This window comes from Procambarus clarkii, chromosome 48 (genome assembly GCF_040958095.1).
Source record: "Procambarus clarkii isolate CNS0578487 chromosome 48, FALCON_Pclarkii_2.0, whole genome shotgun sequence".
NCBI classification, from domain to species: Eukaryota; Metazoa; Arthropoda; class Malacostraca; order Decapoda; family Cambaridae; genus Procambarus; species Procambarus clarkii.
In genome coordinates, this window is record NC_091197.1 from 9,021,963 (window position 1) to 9,047,165 (window position 25,203).

Genomic DNA, 25,203 nt, shown 5'->3' on the forward strand with positions numbered 1-25,203 from the left:
ACTGTTCGTTTAGGCCAGTGTTGTGGGTTGTATCCTAGGAAAAAGGCATAGGCTTTGCGTGACCCGGATAGGTCTAAAAACAGGCTTACTGTCCCCGACACCTGAAATAATAGTTTACGTTATTCATAGAAAATGGAATGTGATGCGTATCCCATTTTGTGTACATTGATGCAGAATTCACACACACACACACACACACACACACACACACACACACACACACACACACAGTTTCCCAGTTTCCATAATTCAAGTGTAGATATGATAGAGCCTAATAAGCCCAGGAACCTGTACACCTGTTGATTGACGGTTGAGAGGCGGGACCAAACAGCCAGAGCTCAACCCCCGGAAGCACAATTAGGTGATTACACACACACACAGACACACACGTGTGCCTGAAACACACGTGTCCTCTAGAGACACACGTGTCCCCAAGAACGGCTACTATACTCCCCCGGGTATTAGAGGTAGTATCCATATACCCGAAGTGTTAATATTCCTCTTTCAAGTACATCTATGTCCTCACTAAATTACCTCTTTCAAGTACATCTATGTCCTCACTAAATTACCTCTTTCAAGTACATCTATGTCCTCACTAAATTACCTCTTTCAAGTACATCTATGTCCTCAGTAAATTATCTCTTTCAAGTACATCTACGTCCTCACTTAAGTACCTCTTTACAAGATACGTCATATTGAAGGCAAGCGTCGTGAGGGCTGAAGTGTAATGCACTGTTTGCACAACTCTGCAAGGATGCTCACCCTTGACCATACTATTGATAAACATAACGACTGTTGCTCTTGCTGTGGCCCTGGAGATGAGTGGGTCGCACAACACCTCCGCCGCTCACACGGGAAATGCATTTCTTTACGCGGATTCTCGGCAATATGACGAATAAACATTTACGGATTATAATATTTATTTTTGTGTATGTGTTAGAGTAGGCCAGAAGGGATTTACAATGTGGGGAAGTATCCCTTTGCGTTCAGACCTTGTTGTTTACCACTCAGCGAGCGTAAAGAGCCGCCACTCAGAGAGCATAACGTACCGTCCCTCAGAGAGCATAACGTTCCGCCCCTCAGAGAGCATAACGTGCCGCCACTCAGAGCGCATAACATGCCGCCCCTCAGAGAGCATACATCAGATAAATCCACAGATTCAGAATAGTTCGAGCCATTTGTGACTTCACCACAAACCGGTGAGTATTATAGCCGACTGTATGGTGATTCTCTACAGGTAAAGATTGCGTTTCTTGACGACATAAAGTGGGATGACCAGACCACACACTAGAAGGTGACGGGACGACGACGTTTCGGTCCGTCCTGGACCATTCTCAATCGACTTGAGAATGGTCCAGGACGGACCGAAACGTCGTCGTCCCTTCACCTTCTAGTGTGCGGTCTGGTCATCATACTTTAGCCACGTTATTGTGACTCATCGCCGACATAAAGTGGGCTTATATAAATGCTATTCAATGTTCTCAATATTTTGGTGAAAGGCACAGTGATAATTGAGTTAATTATGCACAAGGATACATTAGACTAATGTTGACAGGAATATAGAACATGGCTGTTGACATGTGACTCTATAGACTACTTAAACATGGCATCTATGGAGGTATCTCGTATGTGAATTGCATTGTATATGTTTTGCAAGAAATGTCAAGACATTACAGATATATCTGAGCGTTTTCACGTTATGCGTCACAACAGAAGGGGGTTCCTGGAGTTACCAGGCTGTTGGGGTTGTCTTGTCACAATATGCCTTCACCTTGTAACCTTGTGACAAGGTGTCACCTTGTGACACTTTGTGAACCCCAGTCGGGACATCCGACTGGGGTTCACTCCCTGGGGTTCACTCTCTAGGGTTCACTCCCTGAGGTTCACTATCTAGGGTTCACTCCCTGGGGTTCTCCCTAGGGAGATTGGAGTTGCGCTCTGGAGTGGCCTCTCCAGGGCGCAAAGCCAGGGTAGGTTGATACGGAGGAGAAGCTGTCAACCATGCAGCAGAAGTGGAACAATACCCATTTTGTCAACAGCCATCTCCAAGGCATCACAGATTGATGAAGATTAAGCCACCCAAGAGGTGGCACGGGCATGAATAGCCCATAAATGGTATAGATAGATGTTTGGAGTGAATATGATATTTGGTCGTGAAAGGACACATATATAGTGTGTGTTGAGCATTGAAACTGTCATTGCATACGTTTAGCATGAGCTCCTGCTCGTAGGAGACAAGTCATCCTCACGGGCTCACCATAGCCCGTGCTACTTGGAACTTTTTGTTCCAGGTAGCGAATCTTAAAAAAACACAATAAGTCAACCTTGTTGGACATTCAGTAATGGTCATACTAGCATAGATTGAGCGCAGGGGGGGGGGGAAGAGTGTACTTCTAGATCACACTATATAGCTTTCTAGCGACGGTTCTTTCTAGCGACGGTTCTTTCTAGCGACGGTTCTTTCTAGCGACGGTTCTTTCTAGCGACGGTTCTTTCTAGCGACGGTTCTTTCTAGCGACGGTTCTTTCCGTTCTTTCGTATCATTTTCTGTCTCTTTGTTCCTTCACCCTGCCCATTCCGGCTTTTTCAGGACTTTTCTGTCCCTTCTTGCCCTTTCTGCTACTTGTACTTCTACCTATCTCTTCGTGCCGATTTCTTCCATTTTCTGTCCTTTTCTATTCCTTCCCGACCCCCTCCTTTCCTTCTGCTTTCTGTTTCTTCCTGCCTGTCCCTTTCTGTCTCCGTTTACCATTATTGAAACCAATTTCATACATGTCTTACTTTCCAGCAGCATTAATTAGCCTTCCAGTAGCCTTAATCAGCCTTCCAGAAGCCTTCGTCAACGTTCCAGCAGCCTGAACCAACCTTCCAGCCCCCTGAGTCAACGTTCCAGCAGCCTGAGTCAACATTCCAGCAGCCTGAGCCAATCTTCCAGTCCCCCTGAGTCAACGTTCCAGCAGCCTGAGTCAACGTTCCAGCAGCCTGAGTCAACGTTCCAGCAGCCTGAGTCAACGTTCCAGCAGCCTGAGCCAATCTTCCAGCCCCTGAGACAACGTTCCAGCAGTCTGAGCCAACGTTCCAGCAGCCTGAGTCAACGTTCCAGCAGCCTGAGCCAATCTTCCAGCCGCCTTCGTCAACGTTTCAGCAGACTGAGCCAATCTTCCAGCCCCTGAGTCAACGTTCCAGCAGCCTGAGCCAATCTTCCAGCCGCCTTCGTCAACGTTCCAGCAGCCTGAGCCAATCTTCCAGCCCCCTGAGTCAACGTTCCAGCAGCCCGAGTCAATCTTTCAGCCGCCTTCGTCAACGTTCCAGCAGCCTGAGTCAATCTTCCAGCCGTGGTTCGCACTCTTCATCAACATGGCCCCCTCCACCAGCACGCACAGGGCCCTCTCCGACCACCCACACCAACAACAAGGCCATGAAGGTATTACTTTGCTGACTGTCTATATCTGTCTCCACTTCCTCTTCCAAAAAACTCAGTGGATAACAAAGCTTGAGACCAATAAAATCAATATTCTTAAACTCTTCATCTAAGAGTTCAGGAGTAGCAACCCGAAGAGCTCTTAGATACATAGAGGAGAAAATAGATTGTTTCACGTTGTATCTATGCCCTGTGATATAATGAACATAAGATAAACAAATAAAGAAAGCCAACGATAATTTTTCTTACGTTCATTATTTCTCAGGGCATAGATACAATGTGAAACAATCTATTGTTTCCTCTGTGTATCTAAGAGCTCTTCGGGTTACTAGTCCTGAACTCTTAGATGAAGAGTTTAAGAATATTGATTCTATTGGTCTCAAGCATTGTTATCCACTGAGTTTTTTGGAAGTTTGCCGTAGCAAAGCACGTCGTACATATTATAATAATATATGCAGTGAGAAAATTCGCCCAAAGAATGTGTTATGTTTACCACATTTTTCTGGGTTTGAAAATATTGTCAAGGCCTTGAAACTTTTTCCCAAGAGCTTAGTAATAATATTAAACATACGTTAACTGAGCGGAAGGTTATAAATGTTTGTATGCCAAATAAGCTTCGGTCTCGTTCCAATCTTGCTTCCTCAGAAAATTTGGCCAAGCTTGGAGAATGCGCCAGATGGGGTATGCTTTCGACCTTGTTTAGTCTGGTGTATGGCCACCTGCTGGTGGCCACCCAGCTGCCCCCTGACCCCAGACAGGATGGTTGGCTCCTGATGAAGTCTCCGCTACCCACCTACATCATCTCCGTCGGCTACGTCCTGGGCGTCACCTGCCTGGCGCCCAAACTCATGGAGGACAGGCGGCCCGTCTCGGGTCTCCGGCCAGTGATGGTGGTGTACAACGCCCTGCAGGTCGTTATTTCCTTCTGGCTCTTGTACGAGGTGAGTCGGGTGAGGAGGAGAGGTGAGTCAGGTGAGGAGGAGAGGTGAGTCAGGTGAGGAGGAGAGGTGAGTCAGGTGAGGAGGAGGAGAGGTGAGTCAGGTGAGGAGGAGAGGTGAGTCAGGTGGCGATGGTGAGACGCTTCAGAAGACGATGGACTTAATATCCAACTATCCTACCTCATATATCTATCCTGCTCTGGTAACACTCCAGCCTATCTCGTCTTTTACGAATCCTGGTACTCTGTTCTATGAATCAAGAACCCTATTCCAAAACGTTTTGGAATGGAGGTTTACCTTCAGGAAAGACCAATCCTGGTCTTTTCTGATGGTAAACTTATGAAATGTATATCCATTGTTATGGCTATATTTCAGGAAGTGGATTCAACTGTATTAGGCACTAATTTAATATCAAGTTATAAGTCAGTGATAACGTCTGGTTGAGACACTGTTCGCTCATCATGGTACAGTGGGTAATGAATGTGGATGAATCATGTCATAGCTCAGTCGATTAAGGCAGCGTCTGGGATGTTCTCGGAAGTAGGTTCGAATCCTCGCCACGGCCCTTGTGGATTTGTTCATTTGATGCATCACGCTATTGTGATTTCTGTGTGTATGGGGGAGTCCAGGGCCGCGAGTTCGAGTTCACTGTATGGCCCCCAATTTATTTCCAATGGAACTAAAAATTCCATAAGAGAGAGATTCGAACGCACGTACAGGAAGAGAGTTTGGTGTTCGGGAGAGTGTGCACTCACCACACAGGTTTGGATATTCGTATGTTTCGATGACAAAATCAGTAGGAGCCGTGAGAGGGATTCGAACCTATGTTGTGATGATGTTAAATGCTAATCTCTGTTAATAAGGGTTAAACCAGGGCTTCTGTCCCCATGAGAATATCTCCTTTACTCATTCAATACCACTGATCCAGTGCTAAGTATAACTGAACAACCCCCCTCGTCTCATTCATCATTCCCCTATCCTAAGTCATCACCATTGTTCTCATCATAAGCCACATATTAACCTCCCATAATGGCTACAGGTCGCAATGGCAGGATGGCTTACGACCTACAGCTACCGCTGCCAGACATGTGACTTCTCCAACAGTCCAGAGGCCTTGAGGGTGAGTGGCTACCCCCCCCCCCTCACGCCATTACCAGCAAATAAACCAAAGTAATCGGTTGTCTGAGCATTGTGCGTTCGTGTGTCATCTAAATGAAAACGGGATATGTGTGGGTGCTTCTATGGTTTAAACGGAAACAGTTATATAAGGGCGTGTGTAATCACAAAACATAAAAACAGTCCAGAAATGCGCAGTAACTGTCTTTCCAGCCTGTCTTATTTTCGTGATTTTATCATGGAACTGCTGAAGGGTCGCTAAGGCAGGATTTCCCCTTCCCTGAAGCCATGTGGGTGTTCGTTTATATGTCTGAGCCGCTCCAGGTGTTTTAATATTCTTATCCTTACGAGTACCGTGTAGAGAATGCTTATTAGTGGTGCTGGTCTGTGATTTAGTGCCTCCTCTCTCTCTCTCTCTCTCTCTCTCTCTCTCTCTCTCTCTCTCTCTCTCTCTCTCTCCTTATTGACACCACGTTCACCATCTTCCAAGAACTGGCAGAAGTGTAAAAATAAGCTTCCAAAGGAAAGAACTTCCAAGAACTTCCAACACTGAGTGTTGCGATCTTGAGAATACTGAGTATGCTGAGGGTCTATGCAGATAACATTTCACCGAGGATAGTATGACACCTGGTTCCATAGGTTTATTTCATCTGCAGTTATCCTGCAGCTCTCCTCCCCCCCCCCCTCGTGTGATATCTAGTCACTTGGGCATTTATGGACTTTTTTTTCTTATTTTATGATTATGTCGTATGTTTGGTTGTTTCTTTCCTTTGGATATAATGAAATTTTTTTAAAAATATTATTTATACTCTTAGGTTTTCGAATTCGTGCCTGGCTCTGTTGCATCTATGGCGGTTTTCTTCTGTTCTCTGTCCACAGTATTTTTCCACTCCTTCGTGATTTTCGTTTTTGCTTCTTGGTTTGTCTATTGAATCATGACTTGTCGTATTCCCTCGAAGATCTTTTACACTTACTGTTAGCATGAATCTCTCTCTGGCTTATTATTCCTTAGACTCTTTTCTCCATAAGTCCTTGCTTCCGTTTCATGTTTCCTAAGTTCTTTCTCTTGCTGTGGTGTAATTCATTTTCCTGTAGCCTCCATTCCTTTCTCTGAACCCTTGAATCACATCCATTGTTTTTAAATAGATAAGTTAAAGACCAGGACACAATGGTCGCGGCCTCCTAGTGGTATTTCATGTTCAAAGTCTTATATATTTTCTTTATTTTGGAGAAGATCAGATCCAGTAACGTAAATGCATTTCTCCCACTTTCCCTTATTTAATTTTTAGCGTGTCGAGTAAAAAAGTTCCTCTCCAGAACCTCCACAAATCTTGTTCCCCGTGAAGACTAAACCCACACACCAGATGGTGAGGTGTTTCCACATCTTTCTTACCAACATGGGCGTTTCTCGATTCCCTGTCTGTCTGTCTGTCTGTCTGTCTGTCTGTCTGTCTGTCTGTCTGTCTGTCTGTCTGTCTGTCTGTCTGTCTGGCTGCCTGCCTGTTTGTGTCTGTCTGTTCTGCCCTCCCTCCCTCCCTCCCTCCCTCTCTGTCTCTGTCTGTCTGTCTGTCTCTCTCTCTCTCTCTATGATTAATAGTTTTACTTGCATTCTGTGTGCTGTTGCTGCCCCCTTTACAGCTCATCTGTATATGCTTTGTATCATTATATTGATATCTGAGGCGTCTACTAGTTGTATGTTACCAAGAGATATTATATCTTTTTTTTTCGTCTGCTGTCATAGTTCCAGCGATGTAGCCTGTCTATACATATATATTAACATCTTCAAATTACTCAAACTTTCCTTGTCTTTTCACAAGGAGTTCATTTCTCTCTCTCTCTTTCCCCCTTAGTTTCCTGTCTTCTCCTATTATCTGGTATTCTGTGCTTGAAATATTGTACATGATATCATATCATTGGTCTTGATTTCCACTATTGCAATAATATCAGGCTTTTTCTCTGATCTATTATTTTGATGTCACTGCTTTATTTGTAACTCCATCCGTATTGGTATATTATATTTAAAGGCTCTTCTTGGACACACTGTTTCCTGAGTTCTCAGAGCACACTTGTTCGTATTTGTATCTGCAGTTGTGAGTTGTAAATATGAGTGGGATGAAGTTGTGCTTGTGAATTAGTTGTGAGTTAGGCTGAAAATGATTCAGAGGATATAAGGGAATTTAGAGGGGGTGCTCTGTGAGAGGGAGTGGCTGTGGGGGAGAGGGACAGAAGGGGGTGATATGGAGTGGTGGGCTGACGGACTGAGGACAGAGAGATGCAGAGGGATAGGGAGGGGAAAGAATAAGGAAGGGGGGGGGGGAGTGAGGGGTAGTGATGGGCAGGGAGCAGTGAAAGTGTGTGTTTGTGTGTGTACTCACCTAGTTGTAATATTGGTCGGGGTAACCCCCTTGGGTGATGGAATTAATGTAGTATGTGTGTGTGTGTGTGTGTGTATGTATGTGTGTGTGTGTGTGTTAGTGTGTTATATATAACAAGGTGTGTTATATCACATCCACATATTGCAAGAGTTCGTATGTTTATGCCAGCGTATGCACACAAACATTTGTGTATGCAGCAACAAGACCACATCCCTAGAAGTAATCCCTACCCCCCCCCCCTCCAGATGTTGCGGGCCGCCTACTGGTACTACGTCTCCAAGTTCGCGGACTTCCTCGACACAGTGAGTCTTCCTGGTCTTCTTAATGTTCCTCATAATACATCCTTCTCCTGTCGTGTCAAATCATCCACTTGGACTGGTCGGTGGATCAAGCGTCTCTGCCTCTATAGCAGGGGGCGGCGTCTGACCCCCTGATGACATCAGTGCGTTATACATATGGGGGAATATGGCGACCCCCGACGCCCCTATTATACTCGATAAAATAACCAGTAATCCGGTAGAGTTTAATGAAGCTAGCCACAAGCGTCTCGTTCCCCCTACCTCGCATAGACACATTCTTCTCTGTAGATGTACTAAATGGGGAACCCGGCGGTCTCCGGGTCAGTCCGGATGTTGGTATCCCCCCCCCTCCCCCTCCCCACCACCATCGCAACCCCATTCGCAACAGCTTACCTGCTCTAAGCTCCTTGTAACTTGCAACCCTCCCCGTCTGCCCCATATCACAGTAAAAATCTTCAATACTCACTGTATTCATCACTGCAAACTTCCTCACTTTGTCTACATTACCCAATGAAATATAGTTATAAGTAGCTTCATTAGAAATAATAGAAATATCAGTAAGGGGAACACAACATGTAGTCGTAGTAGTAGAAACTGTAGAACATGTCGTAGTCGTAACTTCATCATCAATGTTCATTAAGATGTTCGTTCCCCCCCCCCAGGTGTTCTTCCTGCTGAACAAGAAATATGAACACATCTCTGCACTGCACGTCGTGCACCATTCCCTGATGCCTGTCAACATGTGGTACGGTCTGCGTTACCAGCCTGGTGAGTCTGCGTTGCCATGGTGATGGCGTCTGCGTTGCCATGGTGATGGCGTCTGCGTTGCCATGGTGATGGCGTCTATGTTGCCATGGTGATGGCGTCTGTGTTGCCATGGTGATGGCGTCTGTGTTGTTGTCTTGGTCGTGGTGGGGTAGTTATCTCAGGAACTTCATAAGAACCAGAACCTCCTAAATGTCAACAGACGCCCGTGGAACCTAACAAGGGGAGCCGGGAAGCAACCCACAGGCGGGGAATTTAGTGAACAGGAAATGACCTCAGGTGTGAGAGCTGGTTAGGTCGCTTTGGTATTGTTGGGGTCACTCATTGACATCACCCACCTTCCTACAAGTTGACGGGGTCACTCATTGACATCACCCACCTTCCTACAAGTTGACGGGGTCACTCATTGACATCACCCACCTTCCTACAAGTTGACGGGGTCACTCATTGACATCACCCACCTTCCTACAAGTTGACGAGGTCACTCATTGACATCACCCACCGTTGGTGAGGTCACTTGCTGGCCACACTCGACCCTTCTACATATGGTTGGGGGGTCACTCATTGCCAACACGTTCCCTTTTCACATTGGTGCGGTCACTCACTGACCCCTCACCCACCCACCCCCCCCACATACCTTCTACATAAATAAGTAATTTATCTGACAAACTACACAGAAAGATTTGAAGACGGTGCGAAACAAGTTATCAATTGTCAGCCGTCTGATTTCGGCTGCTTTTTCCTAGCCAATGGTGTAAGGATCTAGATCAACCCACCTATAACACGTCGAGTGTGTTGTGTGTTGTTGAAGATTGTTGTTGTTGTGGTGGTGGTGGAGTGTGTTGCTGTGATGACTGTGTTGTTGTGGTGGTGGTGGAGCGACCCGTCCTCTAACAATGACGTGTCGCTTTTCGCACGTATGTCTCCCTGACATAGGTGGATGTCTCCCTGACATAGGTGGATGTCTCCCTGACATAGGTGGATGTCTCCCTGACATAGGTGGATGTCTCCCTGACATAGGTGGATGTCTCCCTGACATAGGTGGATGTCTCCCTGACATAGGTGGATGTCTCCCTGACATAGGTGGATGTCTCCCTGACATAGGTGGATGTCTCCCTGACATAGGTGGATGTCTCCCTGACATAGGTGGATGTCAGGGACGACACCCAACACCCTTTCTTCCTCCACCAGTGGTGGAGAATTTTAGGACAGGACGACATCACCCTGAGAGTGAGGAGTTACTCACAGGACGTAAACTCGTACGGCCATTTTCGGCCATACGGGCAAACGGCCAAATTCAGTCTTAATTTATTAGAGGACAGGTTGGGTGGAGTGTACTCACCTAATCACCTAATTGTACTCACCTAATTGTGCTTGTGATGGTTGAGCTCTGACTCTTTGGTCCCGCCTCTCAACTGGTGAACAGGTTCCTGAGCCTACTGGGCTCTATCATATCTACATTTGAAACTGTGTATGGAGTCAGCCTCCACCACATCACTGCCTAGTGCATTCCATCTGTTAACTACTCTGACACTGGAAAAGTTTTTTCTAATGTCTCTGTGGCTAATTTGGGCACTCATTTTCTGTGTCCCCTTGTTCGCGAACCACCCGTGTTAAACAGTTTATCTTCAACTACCCCCTGCCAATTCCTCTGAGAATTTTGTAGATAGTGATCATGTCTTCCTTTACTCTCTATCTTCCGTGTCGTGAGGTGCATTTCACGCAGCCTTTCCCCGTAACTCATGCCTCTTAGTTCTGGGACTAGTCTAATGGTATACCTCTGAGCTTTTTCGTGGTTGTGGTGGAGGTGGTGTTGTGGTGGTGGAGTATTGTTGTTGTTGTTGTTGTGGAGTGTATTGTTGTTGTGGTAGAATGTGTTCTTGTTGTGGTATTGGAATGTGTTAGTGTTGTGGTGGTGGTGGTGGAGTGTGTTGTTGTGGTAGGATGTGTTCTTGTTGTGGTATTGGAATGTGTTAGTGTTGTGGTGGTGGTGGTGGAGTGTGTTGTTGTGGTAGGATTGTTTTTGTAGAATATGAGAGCAATACATTACATTATTATCTTAAATTCATCAAATGACTCATTCTGAAAGATTATTTTCTTCATTGCTTGTGACCACCCCCCCTCCAACACTGGGTGTAACCACCACCTCCCTCCAACACTGGGTGTGACCACCCCCCCTCCAACACTGAGTGTGACCACCCCCTCCAACACTGGGTGTGACCACCACCTCCTCCAACACTGGGTGTGACCACCACCTCCAACACTGGGTGTGACCACCACCCCCTCCAACACTGAGTGTGACCACCACCCCCTCCAACACTGAGTGTGACCACCACCTCCCTCCAACACTGGATGTGACCACCCCCCCTCCAACACTGGGTGTGACGACCACCTCCCTCCAACACTGGGTGTGACCACCCCCCCTCCAACACTGGGTGTGACCACACCCCCTCCAACACTGCATGTGACCACCACCCCCTCCAACACTGCATGTGACCACCACCCCCTCCAACACTGCATGTGACCACCACCCCCTCCAACACTGCATGTGACCACCCCCTCCAACACTGCATGTGACCACCACCCCCTCCAACACTGCATGTGACCACCACCCCCTCCAACACTGCATGTGACCACCCCCTCCAACACTGTATGTGACCACCACCTCCCTCCAACACTGGGAGAGAGAGAAAAGAACACACCCTCACGCTGACATAGACACAAACACAAACCCACAAGACCTTCAATATTCCTCGCTGAAGAATCAAAACGACGTCAATTCAGCTGATTCTGAATCAACGTTGATTCTGTCATGTGTTTCCTGGTGTGCAGTTTGACGCCTCAAGGTGGAGTGCAGCACTCAAGATGGTGAGTGTTTTCAGACTCGCGAGATTATCTTCGTCTTTGGTTTGGCTAAACACCTTGTTGTTTATGCAAGAAGTCAATGATCATGGTACAGATAAGGGCCTCGTTGGTCATTGTTGACACAGAAGTGTTTGTTATTCATAACAATGGAAGGGACGAGCGCGGGTTAACAAAAATATAGGAAGACTTATAGTGAAATACTGTAGATGACGTCACAAGGTCCATCAACGCTGTCTGTGACGTCACAAGGTCCATCAACGCTGTCTGTGACGTCACAAGGTCCATCAACGCTGTCTGTGACGTCACAAGGTCCATCAACGCTGTCTGTGACGTCACAAGGTCCATCGACACTGTGACGTCACAAGGTTCATCAACGCTGTCTGTGATGTCACAAGGTCCATCAACGCTGTCTGTGACGTCACAAGGTCCGTCAACGCTGTCTGTGACGTCACAAGGTCCGTCAACGCTGTCTGTGACGTCACAAGGTCCATCGACACTGTCTGTGACGTCACAAGGTCCTTCAACACTGTCTGTGACGTCACACTGTTGACAAACGCTCATGTGACGTCACACTGTTGACAAACGGTCATGTCACCTCACAGTGATTGGCTAAACGCTAAGATAAACCATATTTATCTTCATTCTGATTGGTCGAACGAAAAATAAATCAATATCTATCGCAATTAGTCTCTATCGTCTTTTTACGAACGTTTTTTTGACATTAATTTATAGAGAAATCGGGATATTGAACAATTGATGCAAATGCGCTCACGACCGCAAGGACTCTGGCTCGATTTCCGGACCGCGAGAGACGTTTCCAGGGGTGTCATTTTTCCTTCCACCTGATGCCTATGTTCACCTAGCAATACACGTATCGGTATCTGGGAGTTAGAATACTGTTATGGGTTTCATCCTGAGGAAGATCAGCCGTTGACCTAAGGGAGGGAGCGAGGGAAGGAGGGGACTCTTAGGTAAACTTAACAAGCTTCCTCTCTCAATGGAAAACGGGATAACGTAGCGCATAGTGTAGTCTGCCCTGAAACCACGAAATTGCACGTCGACGAGTTATATATTACGTCACCGATGACGTTTCACCGCACAGCACCGCTCCTGTGCCAGGTAAATCCACTACGGGCTCTCCATAGTCCGTGCTACTTGTCCCGCTCCTGTGCCAGGTAAGTTACGAGCTCACCATAGCCCGTGCTACTTGCCCAGCTCCTGTGCCAGGTAAGTCCACTACGGGCTCACCATAGCCCGTGCTACTTGCCCCGCTCCTGTGCCAGGTAAGTCCACTACAGGCTCACCATAGCCCGTGCTACTTGGAACTTGTTCCGAGTAGCTGAGTCTATAACAACAACACCGACGTTTCACCGCACATGTTTACACTCGACGTTTGGACCTCTTGTGGAAATTCGAGGACCTGGATTTGGATTGGTATTGGGCTTTAGGGGTCGATAACCAGGGGCCAGATTCACGAAAGCACTTACGCAAGCACTTAAGAACGTGTACATCTTTCCTCAATCTTTGACGGCTTTGGTTACATTTATTAAACAGTTTACAAGCATGAAAACTTCCCATTCAATTGTTGTTATTGTTATAAACAGCCTCCTGGTGCTTCGGAGCTCATTAACTGTTTAATAATTGGAAACAAAGCCGCCAAAGATTGAGAAAAGATGTACAGGTTCGAAAGTGTTTGCGTAAGTGCTTTCGTGAATCTGACCCTAGCCTCTTAAGGGTTGTTAAAGTCACCACCAGAACCTATTGATGTCCTGAACATCGTCCAGGGCTAAAGTAGACTCTTTATAGGGTATACCTCGAGATGCGAGGCACTACAGTACACCCAGCCTCTCTCTGAGTATAAATTAAAAGTTTACAAATACTAAATTATTCTAGCTACTTGCTCAATAAGTTATTGTGGTGACCTTATCAAATCGAGTCTTGATAAGGGTCCATAGCCTTATGGATATACAGGTTTCGTGTTCACTGACGAAACCTCTACATCTTTCCTCGATCAAATCGACTATTATGTAACACGGGTTTGAGTACCTCTCACTGTACTTCTCTACCTTCTACTCCCTCTACCCGTATTCTTACTTTTATTTCTAAACCAAGGGACTCCAAAACTTTTAACAAAGCCAACTCCACGCCACGTGGTCCTAAGACGATTGACCGACTTAGGATTCTACACCCAGTATGACGTGACCTAAGCTCTGAACAAAACCCTAGAGTCACCTCTGCTGCCACCACCAGACCAGTAATACAAGAGCAATGATCGAGGTCTGGATCGATCACGCTAATTAATCAACCTAGGGGCTTGATCCCCACTATAAACGATGACCTTGAGTGTGGAATAAATTACACGGTAATGATAATTCCGATTCGATGTTAGAATCGGCGCCCAATGCAACTCTGCCTCGTGTGGACCACGTGACCAGGACAAGTATACACATAACCAAATGGAGACAATAAAAATGCAAATTATTAACAAATTTAATTTATTAAAAGAAAACTAAAACAAAATCTAAATGTGTTCACTCCCTATCACTTTAACACTCCCTACTTGACCTGAATGGCAAATGAGAAGACTATTTCTATACATAACCATAGCAACTATACCTCTATGTTTTCCAGCTCTCGGTGTTGGGCTGGTCTTGGGGAGAGGTAAGATGTTTTGACCTCTCCCAGCTGCTCGGCAGATCACACTGATCTCCTCCTTGTCTGGTCTACCCCAGACTAGAACCTTGTATCCTTCCGCATAGTCAAAGTTTTACCAAGTTACTAGCCAGGTTTAAGTTATAACAATTAAACTCTGTTGTACTTAATTGATCCAGACTGGTTGAATTATTTTACTTTAATTAGATTACACAAACATCTAACGGCAAAGCTGTTCCCGATCACAAAAATGGTTATTAAAACTTTGAGAAATATTAGACATGTCAACCCTGCTGACCTATGACCGCCGGTCACTCCGCTTTAGAAGTTAGATCTGATTCGTGACGTCACTGATGGTGACTTAAACTCAATAATTAGAATACTCTTGATATTGTATCCAGTACTATTATACAATACAATTTTAATGCAAAATGAATAAAGGCTAATTTTCTCTAAATTACTGAATACTATAGGATGATTCATTATACGCAGCTATGAACAAAGCGTTGGTTATTTCCACCGCGAATTCCCCTGGGGGTCAGGTCACCATGCGGCTCAGCTTCCCATTCTCTTTTGTCGATAAACCACTCTGGATAATTCTTACAACAGCCTAGTTTGTTACAATTAGACGATAATTATTAAACAGAGTACGATCAGAGAAACCTCCCCCCCCCCCTACAACCCAAGGTTATTATTGCTATAAACAACCTCAGAGGCTCATAAACTGTTTGCCACAGCAACCATTTCCCTTCGCAATAATCGAAGAAAGATGTACAGGTTTCGTACGAGGACACACACACAAATGCTTGTCGGGGGTTGAAATGTCATCACTTTCACATTTTTTCCGATGGGTTAAGTTGTGCATCAAATGTTTATTTAACACGTTATTGGAACCTGTTATTGTGTGTATGTTATTTTGTTCTACAGGTGGCCACAGTAGCTTCATGGGGTTCCTGAACGCCTTCGTCCACGTGGTGATGTACTCGTACTACCTGCTGGCGGCCATGGGGCCCCGAGTCCGTCCCTTCCTCTGGTGGAAGAAGTACCTCACCGCCCTCCAGATGGTCCAGTTCATATTTGTCATGGTACACTCCTTGCAGGTGAGCTGTGTGAGGCTAGGCTGGGATAGGACACAGGTGGGATAGGTTGGGGGACACATGTGGGATATGTTGGGGGGACACAGGTGGGCTAGGTTGGGGACACATGTGGGATAAGTTGGAAATACAAGTGGAATAGGTTGGGGACACATATGGGATAGGTTGGGGGACACAGGTGGAATAGATTGGGGACACATATGGGATAGGTTGGGGGACACAGGTGGAATAGATTGGGGACACAGGAGGGCTAGGTTGGGGACACAGGAGGGCTAGGTTGGGGACACAGGAGGGCTAGGTTGGGGACACAGGAGGGCTAGGTTGGGGACACAAACACCTTCCCACGTCATTCATAGTCGTTGATTTCTAAACCATTTCTTTCTAAACACAGATTGAGCAATATGGGTTTACCTTCACAGTGTATTGAATATTGAGTGTGTGTGTGTGTGTGTGTATGTGTGTGTGTGTGTGTGTGTGTGTGTACTCACCTAGTTGTACTCACCTAGTTGTGCTTGCGGGGGTTGAGCTCTGGCTCTTTGGTCCCACCTCTCAACTGTCAATCAACAGGTGTACAGGTTCCTGAGCCTATTGGGCTCTATCATATCTACACTTGAAACTGTGTATGGAGTCAGCCTCCACCACATCACTTCCTAATGCATTCCATTTGTCATTGTGTGTGTGTGTGTGTGTGTGTGTGTGTGTGTGTGTGTGTGTGTGTGTGTGTGTGTGTGTGTGTGTGTGTGTGTGTGTGTGTACTCACCTAATTGTACTCACCTAATTGTGCTTGCGGGGGTTGAGCTCTGGCTCTTTGGTCCCGCCTCTCAACCGTCAATCAACTGGTGTACAGATTCCTGAGCCTATTGGGCTCTATCATATCTACATTTGAAACTGTGAATGGAGTCAGCCTCCACCACATCACTTCCTAATGCATTCCATTTGCTAACTACTCTGACACTGAAAAAGTTCTTTCTAACGTCTCTGTGGCTCATTTGGGTACTCAGCTTCCACCTGTGTCCCCTTGTTCGCGTCCCACCAGTGTTGAAAAGTTCATCCTTGTTTACCCGGTCGATTCCCCTGAGGATTTTGTAGGTTGTGATCATGTCCCCCCTTACTCTTCTGTCTTCCAGTGTCGTGAGGTGCATTTCCCGCAGCCTTTCCTCATAACTCATGCCTCTTAGTTCTGGGACTAGTCTAGTAGCATACCTTTGGACTTTTTCCAGCTTCGTCTTGTGCTTGACAAGGTACGGGCTCCATGCTGGGGCCGCATACTCCAGGATTGGTCTTACATATGTGGTGTACAAGATTCTGAATGATTCTGAATGTGTGTGTGTGTGTGTGTGTGTGTGTGTGTGTGTGTGTGTGTGTGTATCCTTGGTTTCGCGCCACTAATCTCAATATATTGCACATGCCGAGCACCTTGCTTTGCAGAGGTTGTCTTGCAGTACTACAAGACCTTCTGGGCGACATTACGATTGAGTGCTTCGGTTACATCACACAATCCTTATCCAGACTCCCCGTTTTTAAGGCAGCATTCCAGGACAGAGAAACACGGCAAAATAGTACAAAAAATGAGTTAAAACCTATTAAATAATCTGTAAATTAATCTCACGTCTATTCGATAAGCCAATCACTGTATTGTTTGACTGCATTCACTTTTATATTCACTGTACCACATACGATATCGTATATATCCACTCCTCGTAAGGGCTGGTTTACAGTGCTGTAGAGCAATATATTTTTTTGAGATATATACAAGAGTTGTTACATTCTTGTACAGCCACTATAGTACGTGTAGCGTTTCGGGCAAGTCCCTGGAATATGATCCCCTGCCGCGAAGAATCGTTTTTTCATCCAAGTACACATTTTACTGTTGCGTTAAACAGAGGCTACAGTTAAGGAATTGCGCCCAGTAAATCCTCCCCGGCCAGGATACGAACCCATGACATAGCGCTCGCGGAACACCAGGCGAGTGTCTTACCACTACACCACGGAGACTGCAAGACTATATGTTTCTATGGTCATTATTTCTTATCAATTTTCTAAGATTTGTGTCTCAGTGGGGTGATGCCCGGTCGACCCGGGCACTGCCGGGTACACTAGTGTATGATATACGTGTATATTGACCCCCTTATTCCGTCTAGTTCTGGCGACTGTCATTCCCTGCGTCATATCTTGCGTCATACCCTGAGTCATACCATGCGTCATGCCCTGCGTCATACCCCGCGTTATACCCTGCGTCATGCCCTGCGTCATACCCTGCGTCATGCCCTGCGTCATACCCTGCGTCATGCCCTGCGTCATACCCTGAGTCATAACCTGCGTCACACCCAGCCTCATAAACTGCGTCATAGCCCGCGTCATACCCTGCGTCATAGCCCGCGTCATACCCTGCGTCATACCTCGCGTCATACCAGGTTTGTAACACTCTCTCGCTTCCTCACACAATCTCTCGCTGACTATGAGTGACCAGGTGACTGTGAGTGACCAGGCGACTGTGAGTGACCAGGTGACTGTGAGTGGCCAGGTGACTGTGAGTGACGAGCTGTGAGTGACCAGGTGACAGTGAGTGACCAGGTGACTGTCATCTATGGCAGCCAAGGTCATGTAATAGTGGTCTATATCAACTGTGAGAGGCATTAGCGCCGTCCCTTGAACCTATGGCAGCCAATGTAACCCTGAGGAAGGTTCTCTGGAACCCCCCGCTTGAAAGACACACTGCAGGAATCATCAACCAAATCACCACATAGCATCATCAATCATCACTAGTGCTCTTAATCAACTCTCCATTTTCTGTTCAAATATCTCGGACTCTCAGGTGATGTTTGACTGCGGCAACACAGTCTTACAAACACTACAGTCGTGCAAACACATCAGTCTTGTAAACACTTCAGTCTTGCAAACACTAATGCATTTGAAACCACTCCAAGAAACACATTTGCAAGTATTTCTTCGACAACCCTCACTTCCTGCCTTCTGTCACACTGTTCCGACAGGATCTGTAAGCGTCCTGTCTTGTTCACGAGTCGTGAGGCAGGTCTAAGCTTAGCACAGTATTCAGCAGGTGTGAGACAGGTCTAAGCTTAGCACAGTATTCAGCAGGTGTGAGACAGGTCTAAGCTTAGCACAGTATTCAGCAGGCGTGAGGCAGGTCTAAGCTTAGCACAGTATCCAGCAGGCGTGAGGCAGGTCTAAGCTTAGCACAGTATTCAGCAGGCCATGAGGCAGGTCTAAGTATTCACCAAGCGAGAGGCAAGTCTGAGCTTAGCGTAGTATAGTATTCAGCAGGCGTAAGCCAGGTCTAAACTTAGCATTCAGCAAACGTAACGTAGGAGTAAGTTTCGCATCTTATTCCGAACACGTAAGACAGGAGTTGGTAAGAGCCCAAGATGACACAATTCTTTCCGTGTTCATGTCACCAAATAAATATTCTTTGAGATAAATATTCTTTGAGTTAAGTCAATGAGTTTTCAAGGTTGAACGCGCGCACCCTCGGGGCTAAGCCAATGGGGTTTTAGGGATACGCTTGTCCTCTAAGTCTCGAAATATTTTTAAGAACAACGTCATAACGGATATGATTCCATTTTGCAGTTACTGTTCATCGAGTGCCCTGTGCCTTACCAGATAACTTGGTGGATCTTTGGCACCTCCGTGATGTTCCTTTTCCTGTTTTCAAACTTCTACCTGCAGGCGTATATCCGGGCCAGCACCAAGGCCAGAACTCAGGTAAGTTTTTACAGGTTATTCAGGGATTACTGTTATTTTTTTTTATCGCCATCGAAGTATTCTGAAAATAACTATTTTTTTATTAAATTATTAATTATGTATCGTGGCGTGTCTCCACTCACACACACACACAGACACACACACACATACATTGCAGTAGTTTCAAAGCGTTATATGACAAAGAGTGCTGGGAAGACGGGACTCCACGAGCGTAGCTCTCATCCTGTAACTACACTTAGGTAATTACACACACACACAAGATCTAAGCCCTCCATCCCCCACCTCAGCTCCCTCCAAACCCCTGGTATCAACCCACAGGAGGATGAGCCTACCCACGTAGCCCTGCTCATCGAACAGCTTCCTACACCAGTGGGGAGGGTGGGTGAAAATGGAAATAGTAAAGTGAACTTTAAGCTGATGTACTCAAACATAGATGGGATTACTAATAAAGCAAGTGAACTGGCAGAAAGGGTGCAGGAAAAAACCCAGATGTAATAGGACTCACAGAAACAAAATTGTCAGGCATCATAACAAATACGGTCTTTCCTCGGGATTACTATATAGTAAGGAAAGAGAGGGGGTGGGAGAGGAGGAGAGGAGGGGCCCTGCTGATAAGGAAGGACTGGAGTTTTAAAGACATGGAAATTCCTGGCTGTGAGGGCTTCGAGACTATGTAACAGGAACTATGACAATGGGTGGACCTAAGATAATACTAACAGTCATTTACAACCCTCCATTAAATGACAGAAGACATAGACAGGAGTTTGATAGGAACAACATGGCAACCAATAATATAATAGAGAGAGAGCAGCTTCAAATGCCTGTAGGAATGGATCCAGACTCTTAATCATGGGCGAATTCAACCATGGCAAGATAGACTGGAAGAATGGGGAACCACATGTTGGTGCAGATACATGGAGAGCTAAACTCTTGGAAGTGGCAACAAGAAACATTTTGAGCCAACATGTCAAGGGACCCACAAGAATGAAAGGCAATGACGAACCAGCTAGACTCGACCTGATATTCACCTTGAATGAGTCAAAAGTAAGGGAAGTCAAATCTGAAGCCCCCATGGGAATGAGTGACACAGTACCCCATAAAAGACTGTTACAAAAGTTGGAGAAACAGGCAGGAGTAAAAGGTAAGGGGCTCCAGTGGATAAGGGAGTATCTAAGCAACAGGAAACAGCGAGTAACTGTGAGAGGGGAGACATCAGAGTAGCGAGATGTCACCAGCGGAGTCCCACAGGGCTCTGTACTTGGACCCATCCTGTTTCAAATCGATCTTCCAGAGGCTATAGACTCATTCCTCTCAATGTTTGCTGATAATGCAAAAATTATGAGGAGAATCAAGACAGATGAAGAGAGACAGAGACTACAGGACGACCTGGACAAACTGGAGGAATGGTCTAGAAAATTGGTACTATAAAGCAACTCAGGAAAATATAAAGTAATGAAATTAGACGAAGGGGGCAGGAGGCTAAACACAAGGTACCATCTGGGAGGTGTTATCCTGCAAGAGTCAAATAGAGAGAAAGATCTGGGGGTTGATATCACACAGTACCTGTCCCCAGAAGCCCATATCAAAAGGATATCATCAGTGGCATATGCTAGATTGGCCAACAAAATAACTACCTTTAGAAACCTGTATAAGGAATCGTTCAGGACCCTGTATACCACTTATGTCAGACCAAGCCTGGAGTATGCAACTCCAGCCTGGAGTCCATATCTAGTTAAACAAAAACAATGTTAGAGAAGATTCAGAGGTACGCCACCAGACTAGTCCCAGAACTGAGAGGTATGAGCTACGAGGAAAGGCTACGGTAGCTAAACCTCACGTCCCTGGAAGACAGAAAAGGGGAGTAAGGGGAGACATGATAATCACATACAAAATTCTCAGGGGAATTGATAAGATGGACAAAGACAAACTCTTTAGCACGGGTGGAACACGAACAAGGGGACACAGGTGGAAACGTAGTACCCAAATGAGCCACAGAGACATTAGAAAGAATTTTTTTCAGTGTCAAAGTAGTTAACAGATGGAATGCATTAAGCAGTGATGTGGTGGAGGCTGACTCCATACAGTTTCAAATGTAGATATGATAGAACCCAATAGGCTCCAGAATATAAACATCAGTTGATTGACACTTGAGAGGCGGGACCAAAGAGCCAGAGCTCAACCCCCACAAGCACAACTAGGTGAATACATTACAGTTGAGAGGTGGGACCAAAGAGCTCAAGTGTCAGTCAACTGATGTACAGGTTACTGAGCCTACTGGGCTCTATCATATCTACAATTGAAACTGTGTATGGAGTCAGCCTCCACCACATCACTGCCTAATGCATTCCATTTGTCAACAACTCTGACACTAACAAAAAATTCTAATGTCTCTATAGCTCATTTGGGCACTCAATTTCCACCTGTGTCCCCTAGTTTGTGTGCCCCTTGTGTTAAATAGTCTGTCCTTATCTACCCTATCAATTCCTTTGAGAATTTTGTATGTGGTGATCATGTCCCCTCTAATTCTTCTGTCTTCCAGCGACGTGAGGTTTAATTCCCGTAGTCTCTCCTCGTAGCTCATACCCCTCAGTTCGGGTACTAGTCTGGTGGCAAACCTTTGAACCTTTTCCAGTTTAGTCTTATGCTTGATTAGATATGGACTCCATGCTAGAGCTGTATACTCCAGGACTAGTCTGACATATGTGGTATACAAAGTTCTGAAGGATTCATTACACAAGTTTCTAAAGGCCATTCTTATGTTGGCCAACCTGGCATATGCCGCTGATGTTATCCTCTTGATATGGGCTTCAGGGGACAGGTCTAGCGTGATATCAACCCCCAGGTCTTTCTCTCTCTCTCTGACTCTTGAAGTATTTCATCTCCCAAATGATACCTGTGCACATGTGTGTGTGTGTGTGTGTGTGTGTGTGTGTGTGTGTGTGTGTGTGTGTGTGTGTGTGTGTGTGTGTGTGTGTGTGTATGTGTGTGTTTAGATTAACTAAGATTCAGGCCTAAAAAGACGTGTTTACTCAGTTGTCATTTTGTGAGCATTAATAATCTCGTCTACACTACGACAAACTATTTAAATACTTCACTTCATTTAATTATTTACTAAAGTGTTGAGCAGTTGTTAACGAGTAGCCTCATATCAACGAACATAATGTACCCTTCTCCAACACACACATTATCCCGTGATAGACACAGAGGTCAACAGACTATCAAGCGTATATCCCTGGAAACACAAACCGTAAATGTCTCTATTTTCAGCTTGTTACAACTTGTAATAAAGTTGTTACATCTTGGCTTAACGTGTTTATGACGTATTAGAACGTTGTTACAACTTGCTATATTGGTTGTTATAACTGGTTAGGAGGTGTTAAAACTTGTTCGAACGTTGTACCAACGTCGTAGTTTCGGTGTGTGTTTGGCTGGTTGATATCTTCCGTTATTCCCAGGAATGAAATTAAAAAAAAAAACAATTGGCCAATTCGAGGCTTGCAGCTGTTTGTATCCATCCAAACTCTTGTAATTATAGGCCCAATCTTCGCTTGAAACAATCAAAGCGTGAACAAATCCACAAAGGCCGTGACGAGGATTCGACCCTGCGTCCGGGAGCATCCCAGACACTGCCTTAATCGACTGAGCTACGACAGGGTAAAAGGGTTGAAACCGAAGTTCTACTGAACTTACTGGATACCTTGATGCATCACGTTATTGTGATCTGTGTGTGTGAATCAAAGCGTGACTCTACAACCATCTTCATTGTGTGTTTTATTTCACAGGAAATGAATAAAGTCGTGAATGGGTTTCTGGGGTGCTACGCAAACGGCCTGACGTCGCCCCGAGGGCCGCCCAGAGATGTCCCCGAGATGACCTGCAAGGTGACGGAATTGAGACAGAACAAGACGCTCAAAAATCGTCGGGAGCCCTCTAGTCTACCTTGAGACCCACCCAGACCCAGCAGCATTTACCAGTATATATATTTGAGTGAGGCTAGCCCAGAGCGTCTGACCTTCAACTTCCGACAGACATTCTTTCACATATTACACACATTTTATATATATATATATATATATATATATATATATATATATATATATATATATATATATATATATATATATATATATATATATGTATGTGTGTGTGTGTGTGTGTGTGTGTGTGTGTGTGTGTGTGTGTGTGTAAAAATAATCATAAAAAACATAGGGAAACACATTATACTTACGCATATTATATATATATATATATATATATATATATATATATATATATATATATATATATAAATATATGTATATATATATTTAGTTGTATGCCTGATATGATGTAGTATTTAGCATCGTCTTAGCATAAAGAAAGTCGGTGTTCTCTAGTGTGAAGACTGTCAGTGTGGTTTCTGTGTATTCTGTCAGTGTGGCTCAGTATTAAGAATGAATGATTACTTTTTGTTTACATGCTGGCGCGCCTGCGCACTGAGGCTTCTCCACGCATTCAGTAGGGGGCTTCCGAATGTTTCCGCATGCGCATTGATTAGTGGCTTTCTCATGCTGATGCCCGTGAACTGAATAGTGGCACTATATGCTTGCACCTGTACAGTGAATGGTGGCTTTTCAAAACTGGAATTACAACGGTAATCATATAAAATATGCAATTAAAAGCTATATTAGTCACAGAAGCCATATATATATATATATATATATATATATATATATATATATATATATATATATGTCGTACCTAGTAGCCAGAACGCACTTCTCAGCCTATTTGCCAAATAAGCCAAGTTTTCATGAATTAATTGTTTTTCGACTACCTAACCTACCTAACCTAACCTAACTTTTTCGGCTACCTAACCTAACCTAACCTAACCTATAAAGTTAGGTTAGGTTAGGTTAGGTAGGGTTGGTTAGGTTCGGTCATATATCTACGTTAATTTTCACTCCAATAAAAAAAAATTGACCTCATACATAATGAAATGGGTAGCTTTATCATTTCATAAGAAAAAAATAGAGAAAATATATTAATTCAGGAAAACTTGGCTTATTAGGCAAATCTGGCCTTGCACAGTAGGCCGAGAAGTGCGTTCTGGCTACTAGGTACGACATATATATATATATATATATATATATATATATATATATATATATATATATATATATATATATATATATATATATATATATATATATATATATATATAAAGCAAAACTGCATTTACATTGTTGCTATATATGGTAATTACCTAAAGTTGCAAAATTCTAGTGTATTATACATGATCAATTTATTCATCAACTTTATTGTGATTACAAGAATTAAAATACAAAATGTATTCCAACTTTACATAGGAGTAAACAAATCCTACGCGAGCCGTGACGAGGGTTCGAATCTATGTCCGAGTAGGTTTACATAGGAGTGTTGTTCATTGAGTCCTTAGCAAGTATTGTTATGGTTCAGTGTAGGGAATGTTGACATGTCTTGACCAGCGACTTAACTCTGAAGACAATGGTGTTAAAGGAACGACCTGTCTCAGTAAGATCAAATATATTTATCTATTTTTTTATATGTTCCGTGTAATCCTGAGACTTTGATTATTATATGTGTAGGTATAACATTGTGTAGGCCTATATGCAGGCACAAAATTGTGTAGATCTATGAAAAGAAATGTAAAATTATATGATGATATCATAAATTTAGATGACAATATCTGCACTGCTTTGTTTTCCTGTAATTAATATGTTTTGAATTCAAATTAACTTTGCATTGTGGTACATTATATTTGTAAATAATCGTTTTGCTGTAAGCCAATTTTCGGGCGAGAATCATCAGAAGATTCTGTTATTTAGCAGTGATGAATTGTTGTTAATGATTCTCTCTAATGTTGATGTGGGTTGAAGTGTACTTTGGGGCCAGTATCCATGGAAATAATTGAGAAATATATTAAAATATCTTGCT

At 44.6% G+C, this 25,203-nt stretch overlaps 1 protein-coding gene across 3 annotated transcripts; it reads left to right on the top strand.

The window, feature by feature from the left end:
* Nucleotides 1–1,178: 1,178 nt before the first annotated feature.
* LOC123764658 (very long chain fatty acid elongase 7) lies at nucleotides 1,179–24,954 on the top strand. 3 transcript variants are annotated; one of them, XM_069302573.1, is made up of 9 exons: nucleotides 1,179–1,199; nucleotides 2,789–3,424; nucleotides 4,067–4,362; nucleotides 5,399–5,479; nucleotides 8,096–8,152; nucleotides 8,812–8,917; nucleotides 15,359–15,531; nucleotides 19,114–19,248; nucleotides 23,031–24,954. In XM_069302573.1, the coding sequence occupies exons 2-9, from the start codon at nucleotides 3,358–3,360 to the stop codon at nucleotides 23,190–23,192; spliced, it is 1,077 nt and encodes a 358-aa protein (XP_069158674.1). In that variant the 5' UTR covers nucleotides 1,179–1,199; nucleotides 2,789–3,357; the 3' UTR covers nucleotides 23,193–24,954. The 3 variants fall into 3 exon arrangements, with proteins under 3 accessions (XP_069158674.1, XP_069158675.1, XP_045608589.2); XM_045752633.2 differs by lacking the exon at nucleotides 1,179–1,199 and having other exon boundaries at nucleotides 2,492–3,424; XM_069302574.1 differs by lacking the exons at nucleotides 1,179–1,199; nucleotides 5,399–5,479 and having other exon boundaries at nucleotides 2,491–3,424.
* Nucleotides 24,955–25,203: the final 249 nt, after the last annotated feature.

What these genes read in the sequence shown, in the direction of transcription:
- LOC123764658 (XM_069302573.1), top strand. Translation starts at nt 3,358, where the DNA reads ATGGCCCCCTCCACCAGCACGCACAGGGCCCTCTCCGACCACCCACAC. An exon ending in TCGCGGACTTCCTCGACACA is followed by an intron (nt 8,153 to 8,811) that starts GTGAGTCTTCCT and finishes CCCCCCCCCCAG; the next exon opens with GTGTTCTTCCTGCTGAACAA. An exon ending in CGGTCTGCGTTACCAGCCTG is followed by an intron (nt 8,918 to 15,358) that starts GTGAGTCTGCGT and finishes TTTGTTCTACAG; the next exon opens with GTGGCCACAGTAGCTTCATG.